Below are 8593 nucleotides of genomic sequence, written 5' to 3' on the forward strand. Positions count from 1 at the left end.
CCCGTCACCATTTTTCTCTCTGTCTCACACACACATACACACTGGCTTTTGCTTGCCAAGCAGGCAATTAGTCATTGAGCTGTGATTGGGTGAGCAGAGCTGAATAGGGGCAGACAAAGAGGACATGACACACAACAGATCAGACTGAATGGAGCTTTTAAACCAGGACAAAGGAGAGGAAACCCCATTGAAAACACACACACATGCACACACATGCACACATAGCTAAGGATTTTGCTCAGGCATACATAGACAAACAAGCACAGATGCATAAACAAGACATGCATTTAATATAAATACTGTATTGTAGGACATATTTGCATGCACACATATCCACATACAGTACAATAATGTTTCTGAGAACCACAGTGCCTCCTGTGTATATTGAATAGCAACATGAGGAGCTGATTGTCCTCAAGTAGCACCTCTTTCTTTCTGTCTCTCTCTGTCAGGATGGAGTCAACGGAGAAGTGTGATGTGGTGATTCAAAATTTCAATGGGAAATTCTTGAAAACCCCTCCAGGCATGACAGGTAGGTGTCCATCACCAAGACAATTGCTTTGTACTGGCTAAGCTTGTGCTTTTCTATAGTTAAAGCAAGGAGTTTCTCTATATGTCATGGTGCTTATATAGATAAATCGTACGCTCAACCTTCCTACACACACCAAGGTTGCTGCGCACGAAAGGTTAGATTATTTTAACTGGAACTCTAATTTTTATTTTTAAAAATGTAAGACATCTTTTGTGTCTTATTGGTAAGAACACCTGTCTTGTCATGTATCACCTGTGCACAGCATGGTGTTGCTATATGCATATTATGACAAGGTAGACAGCTTGCATGTATGGGACTAGGTGTTTTTCTGAAAGCTTTTAATGCCAGTACCAATACAGAACCTGGGTTTTGGTACTGATACCTGATTCAATTTTTGTTTTTTGTTACTTTACTTTGAGGAAACAATGGCATCTTTTTTATCTGATTAAATACACGAAATTTCTCAATGCATCAGTGTTTAATGTCATCTGAACAAAAGCAGCTAAATTAGATCTTAGGCTAAATAATATACAGACTAAACCTGATTTAATACTTTCAGATTTATTACAAAATATATCAAATCTGACCTGGCATTGAATGACAATCTTTGATACTTGACATTGTCTATACTCGTATACATTTCGGTTGATACTCAAAAACTATTGAGGTCCAATATATTAAGAATTTATTCACCTCGTTTCTTGCTCTAGGAAATGGGGTTATTGTCTGCCTATAGAATCATGAACTTTATCTTTCTTCATAAGATTTTAGTGGACTGTTAGACAAATGTGTGACATTAAATCACATCAGCACAGGATATTTTTCTTTTTTTGTTCTAAAAAAACTCACAGGCAACCTAATTTATTATGTTTATATAGACTTTTAGTGCCCAATGTTTTTTTTATTATGAATGAACCACATGTTTTATCAGTTACAGTCACGGAGGGGACATGTCTGCTTTTTGGTGTTACAACATCTGTCTGTGTACAAAGCAGTGTCAGCGCGACTGATAATATATCAGCATCATTTCTGCTACTCTCTTTCTCTCTCTGTCCCACTGCTTACACCACCTTGAGTTGATTTAACAGGAATATCTGAGTGATTTATTCCCTGGCTGTAGAGGACACAGATTGAGACACACACATGCAAGATGCACATGTACGTACAGAGACAGACTTCCCCCAAAGCAAACAATCTGTCTCTGATTGTCCCCCAAATAAACAACAAAGATTTGTTGTTCTTTTAACACAGAGGGAAAGAAGGGGAGGAAGAAAGGATGGAAGGAGAGGAGGAAGAGATGCAGTGAAAAGGAGATTGTAATTGGGTTTGAAGAAACAATGAGGGGTGAGAGAATGACATGTACATAGAGAGAGAGAGAGAGAGAGAGAGAAGTGGGGGTGGCCAAACATGAGTAAGATAACAGAGCAAGGTGAGAGAGAATAGAAAACTGAAGTGGGGAAAACCGAACTGAAAGTGACACAGGATGAGAGAGAAGAGATGGAGATACTGAATGATCAGATTCAGGTAGAGAGAGGAGGTGTGCCACACTGAAGAAAATGGAAATCAAAGACAGACAGAGAGAGCTGTGCCCCGTGCCACAGCAGTATGATTTGTGACATACAGCATGGTGGGTGGTTCAGTTTGTCACCTGGACGCATAAACACAAACACAGCTGTACTTCTGTGTACAGTGAGGTGTAATTTTGTAGCAAGTGAATGATGCATCATTCCATCCATTGCTGCTGCTTCCTGTGTGTGAGAAACACACAATCCTAACTGCTCCTACAAGCAAAAACCATGACTATCAGCCTAGTAAACAATAATGATCTTCATGGAAAACTTTTGTGGTGTATGTTGCTATATATTATCACACAACTCAGTGTTACAGAGTTTTGTCCCAGCTCAAAATCCAAAAATCTAAATATATGAAGAGTAATTCCACAACAGTCTAAAATGTTAATAATTTGAAAATGAATCTTTTGCACACACTTACTGTGACAGAGCTTAAAATGTACTAATAGAGGCTAAACTAACTTAAAACTGCTCTAATCAGTATTTTCATATTAAAATTGTGTAATGTAAAAGGGCCCACTCATAGTGATAAACCCACAAAGAATTATAACTGTAGCCGCTCACTGTTTGCTCTTACCTGTAACTTTACTGTTTTGGTTCAGCCTCATAACTGTTATCCCCCTCGTTTCTAGCCGCACATGGCAGCTGTTTTCAGTGAAAAAGCTGTACAAGTCCACTGTAGCTACCTGCCCAGCAGCAAACAGCAGAGAGACAAAGTTAGTGACTAGCTGATGATGACAGTGGAGCATTTAGCAACTAAAGAGCCAGATATTATTATCACCAGTTTTTGGTGACCAAAACAGAGCTGGAAGGAGACTGAATATCGGACACAAATAAAACCCCCAAATTAAAGTTAATGTATCTGCTAGATGTAGTAAATAAACAACTACTAAATCCACAACAACTTTTATAACATGATATGAATGATGATTGTGTAATAAATCATCATTCATATGATAATAATAATTTGTAATAATAATAATAATTTGTACCATTATACAGAGAGAGACCGTGTGCCAGGTTCTTTTGATTTATGTCACTGGTTTTCTGTGTCACTGACAGTCGGTGGCATGTCTAAGTCTGTTGCAATGACATTATGACAGGCCTTTGTGCTTTGTTTTGTTGCTAGTCTACTTATCAGGTACATTTGTCGTCTCAAAAAACCCACAAAATCTCTGTTATCAAAAGTTAAATCTACAGCGTTCTGCATCACATTGAGTGTTCTTGTGCATTTGCCCGTGTGTTCCTCTGATTAATACCACAGTCTGTCCATCCAGGCTGATGTATTGACAGGCAACATTTCTTTACTCTCTAGCCATGAGATTAATGCCGACATTGATCACATGACCTAGAGCTTCCATCAGCCCTCGTTAACAGGAAGTCCATTGATCCAAAGCTTTCCCACTTCTACTAGGTTTCTGTCATAGAGATAGAGTATCTAGAGTTGAATTTTCATACTCTTTATCTTTTATTACCACAAAGTGATTTTATACAGATATATATCATCTTTATTATTATGTTACTTTGTATGAATACAGTATGTCTAGAATTGGTTCTTACTATTTCACTGGTCTTTAAAATGGCTCCACAGCTTTTGCTCTCCATAAATAAAATGTGTTGGAAACATCTTTACTGCTCCTAATGTCTAATCACATTTAGCAAGTAGAGCTGTCCTACAAATTCCACATTCCTATCTGAGGTGTTAATTGACTGATCACAGCCTGTGTATTTACTATACAATGTAATTCTGTCTTCTCTGTACTCGACGTTCAATAATGTCCTGCCCCCATACTGTGAAGGAGAGAGTGAGAAGCCCTCCCTATCCAGCCATAATGAGCATATATCTACATCACCATGTCATTTTCTGTCAGAGTTTGATATAATAAATCTTTCCTGTTCTTGATGACAGATTCAAACAGTCAGCACTTGATAATGACTGATTTTACAGGTGTATCCAAAGATCTTCTTCCCTCCCACTATCTGATAGTGTTGTAGTGTTAATACTTCTCTTTGTCCTGCCCTCCCCTAATGGTAAGACAAACGGAGGAAAAAATATGAGAAGAGTCCAGATTTCAGAGAAGACCCATTATCATCCAGTAGTTTCAATAATAATCAGTAGGCTTTTAAAAATGCGTGCCTTAAATGTCTGGCATGATCATGAGGCATTAACTCTCCATTCATTGCAGAAGTGGTTCGATATTTTCATAAATGGGAAATGAATTTCATTTGAGGTTCCTGATAATGGAGGAAAAAATTGAACGAGGCTGTTCTGAGAAAAATATTGCGTAATTATGTGGCAGTACTGCACTGTCAGACTTGGTGTCAGCTTACACGTGATATTTTTAGTCACTTATTTAGCACTCAAACATAGCTATGGATGTTAAAATGTGATGCTTTTGACGCTCTAACCAAACCACATCAATGCTGTCAAGTTCTGAAAGTTGCAAAGACATTTGGTGCTATCTTAACATAATTTTAGAAATTAAATTCTTAATTAAATATGACAGTGTATTGATAGATTTCTTTCCTACTTGTCACATAGCCAGTTCCCTTTGTGTTGCTTTAAGGTTATGATGAGAAAATGTAGCAAATGTAGTAAACTTCCTTTCCCCCTTGGGGTGCTGTCAGGGAATAGGCTTGGTTAGATGAACTGCACCTCGTCTGGAAAGTGGACTAGACCAGGCGACAGCAGCGACAAAAAGATGACAAAAAGCTGCAGTCAAGGCGTTTCCTGCCATGCCCTGGGTCTTGCAGTCTGGCTCTAAAAACTGCGTCCATCTAGAGCTTGTGAGGTTGCCCACGTGTGCATTATGTCAGAGCAACTTGACATCAAGTCGGACACAAATCTAACTGGCATGCATTGTACGACGAGAACCGGTGATCGATTCTGCGCAGGCCTGGCTCGTCTCGAACGAGCCTAATGTGTGGTGTCCTTCACATCCCGTACTTTACAGTATGAATATAGTACAGAATATTTTCTAAATCTCAGTTCTCTGTCTGAGCTTACAACCCTCACAGTTTTGCTTATCGCAGTAGACATATCTTTTAATTATATAAAAGTGCTTATAGCAATATAAATATTTTCTAATATATATTTTTATATTTTTATAGCAAATAGATCCTCTCATGTGTGGTGCTTGAACAAGTAACCCTCAAGAGTCCATATTGTTCTGTCCCAGGGCTTTGAGCTCTTTGATGCCTGGCATCTGCATCCCATTCAGCCCAGCTGAGGGATTCCTCATTTTGTTACATTTGGGGATTGGATCCCATTTTCCAGCCGAATGATTTCCCATGTTGCTTGCTAATGGATAGATTTTATTTTCAATGAGAATTTTCCAATTTGAGGAATTGGGTCCAACTCATGATATTCCCTCTCCTCCCACAGTGCAAACTGAAACCATCGTCCTGTTACAAGCACGTTTTTACCTGCCTACAGACTGGTGCCTGTATGATGATACGATCACAGTCACAGTGATTTTTTCCCCCAAAAGAAGCCGAGAAAACACAAAACTAGAGGGAACGCATTCTCTGTTTGATCCACAAAGCAGTGACACTTAGATAGAAAATTTAAACTGATAAATCAACTCCTGCAAGTCTTGGTTAATGCGTGCAAATAAATTTGTTTGTGAACAAACACGCATGTAGCTTTTGTCCTGTAAAGTATTTCTGTTCACTTCAGTAAGTAGCCCTTGTCAAGTTTGAAGCTCTTGGCAACGATTTATGTTGTTTAATAACAGCGACCACAGGGAAACACTCATGTGCAGTGACGCACAACTACACACAAACCATGTAGTAGCATTGTGTGTGTGAGTGTGGGTGGGTGGGTATATTTATTTTTTTGTATTTTAGTTCACACATTCTACATAGCGATGAAGCTCAGAGGCACCTTGTACAGCAAAGCAAAAACAAACAAATTTATATTGTGTTTCAAACACATGATAAATGATTTAACATATCACAAAATGTGTAGCTGTATTTGTTGTAAGGCTTGCAATAAAATTCTCTTTATGGTAATGTATGACATTTCGAAAGATTATTACATCTAACCTTACATGTTACAGACTTTTTTGCAGCTAGAATATATTTTGTATATGTACACATAAATACATAGAACAAAATATTGTATACTTATACATTAGTTTACCACTTGCTGTGTATAATATACATTTCCTGATACTCACTGAGTCAGTAAAGACTTATTTATTTCTGCCCACCTGCATAATAAAAAGCTAACAATAACATCTTTATGAATCATAAACCTGGTTTATTATTAAAATGTTATTTCTGTATAAACTTGATATAAAAAAATAGACAGCAATAAAATGGCAGCTTTTTCTTTCCTCGCCATGGTTGCTCACTGTGCATCCACACTGACTCTTTCTGTTACGGTGAAGCTCCACCAAATCCACATAGCAACCAATTCTGCTTCCATTAATTTTCTATGAGATCTGAGCAGATGTCTGCACAGTGCAGTAGTTTGCTCTGCAAACTAAGTGATGATGTTGGGATTTTCACAACGTATGAGCGCCACTCCCTACCTGTCAGGACACTGACAACAAAAACACAGCCTGGAGAAAGAAGGGGAAGATTGTTGTGCTTGGGGCTACAAAGATCGATTTATGTGTGTAATTTCTGCTCACTCGATTTGGGTTGAATTTCATTCCTTCAACTCCATGTCCTATTTAGGAAGAATTTAAATATCTGAACTCTTTAGATATCCAAATATTGCTTCAGACTACATTAATTAACTTGATATGCCCAAAAGTGACCCATTTTAGAGGGCAGACACAGCTGTACCCAAATTCATCATGAATTCATCACTTCGTGTTATGGAGCCGCAAGAGTGAGAGCAGCAGGGGTCAAACTGACAATTAAAAATGTCCTTCCTCGTTTAAAGCCCTCTTGTGAAATGCAACAGATTGTAGTAATGTAACTGTGAAAGCAAGCTGAATAATTAATTTGATGCACCAGTTTGAGCAGCTTTTTTTTGTTTTTTACAGGTAATCTTGTCTCTGGATGCTTTGCGCTTGTTGTTGCCTCCTGATTGTGTGGCGACTAAATTCGCCTCCTAGGAATAAATAACATTTATTATTGTCAGAATCATCATCAGTATTTATGACTTGTCACTGTGCTTGTAAACAAATAGAAAGATTTTCTTTTCTTTTTAACCTCAGAAGCGCACAATATCACACATTTTGCTAACAGAGGCATCACCTGAAGTTACTACAAAAGTGATATAACACTATGTTTTTACATTATAACTGGAATCTGATGTGGAATACGATGTGAAATAAAGAAGATATTTATTTGCCTGCTATGATATTGCTATTGTCATGTACTGGTAGAGGCTGTAAGTACATCATTGTACATGCTTCACCCTACATTTGCTTTGTAGAGGTAAAATACAGATGAGTTTTTGAGAAATGCCAAAAATAATGGCTCTGTTGAACAGATTAATTGTTTTAATGGAATGACTCAATAGAGAAAATGTCTTTACAGGTTGGCTGATTTTTGCAGTGTATCCTTTTAACTTTTTGCACATTAGCCAATACTAATTAATTAATAGCCAGTGGCAGTCCTTTCACCATTTGTGCCCCATTAAAATACTGGCTTGTAAGACTAATTTTACAATATTGACTAATTATGCCAGGAATGACAGATATCCTCTTCCTCTGAAGGTGAAAATTAACAATAGCAGCAAAGAAAACATATTTTTACAACAGTATGTTGTTATATTGGCTCTGTTCTCCCTTACTTAAACAGGAACACACGCACACACAAAGCCATAAACACAAACAAACACATATAAACTTACATCTTTTTTGTGTTAAACCCTCATATTTAAGTTATTCTTTTATTTCAATTAGTTTGCTGTCTTAAGCTGCAGCTCAAACACTTAATCTTCTCTATTTTATGTGTTATTTTGGCAGTATTATGAAATGCCATGACAGCATAATCTGACATGTCAGATTTAAATAATAATAGGATTAAACTCCTGGTATCCAAGAATGTGCCAGCAGTAAAACTATGAATCACTCATTAAAAAAAGAAACACAACTGTCTCCATTTATGGACCTGTCCAAAACCAAATATTAGCCTCCTGCAGCAGTCTCAAACACCAAATGCACTAAGGCAACCAACATATTCTAACAATATTGATATATGTATGTGTGTATGGGCGTGTTTGGCCCATAGTGCTAGGCCAGTGTTTAATGTCTGGAGCCATTTTACCAGCTCTGATATATAAACAGCTTACAGCAACAAAGTTGTATGAATTTTTATGTCTGTGTATGTCTACTAGGGGATTATACAAAATGGAATAAGGCCAGTCTCCCTCCTGTCACTATTAACAAACACAGTCACCCTTCAGAAATTTCCCCTGTTATCATCTTGCATGCTTTAGTCATTGGATGTTAATATGAGGGACACCAAGAAAATGAATGAATGAAAGGTATACTGGTATTCTTCGGCAGGCATCTGTCACATAATT

The 8593-nt window shown here is 37.6% G+C and overlaps 1 protein-coding gene across 1 annotated transcript in view; it reads left to right on the forward strand.

The window, feature by feature from the left end:
• Nucleotides 1-449: 449 nt before the first annotated feature.
• The window catches only part of LOC118335373 (RNA-binding motif, single-stranded-interacting protein 3-like), a 30367-nt gene continuing 22223 nt past the window's right edge, over nt 450-8593 (forward strand). Inside the window, exon 1 of the mRNA XM_035671621.1 lies at nt 450-532. Within this exon, the coding sequence (XP_035527514.1) occupies nt 454-532 (79 nt within the window). The 5' untranslated portion in view covers nt 450-453. The remainder of the gene's footprint in view (nt 533-8593) is intronic.

Source organism: Morone saxatilis, unplaced genomic scaffold (assembly GCF_004916995.1).
Source record: "Morone saxatilis isolate NCDOM2014 unplaced genomic scaffold, NCSU_SB_2.0 Contig24, whole genome shotgun sequence".
Classification (NCBI taxonomy): Eukaryota; Metazoa; Chordata; class Actinopteri; family Moronidae; genus Morone; species Morone saxatilis.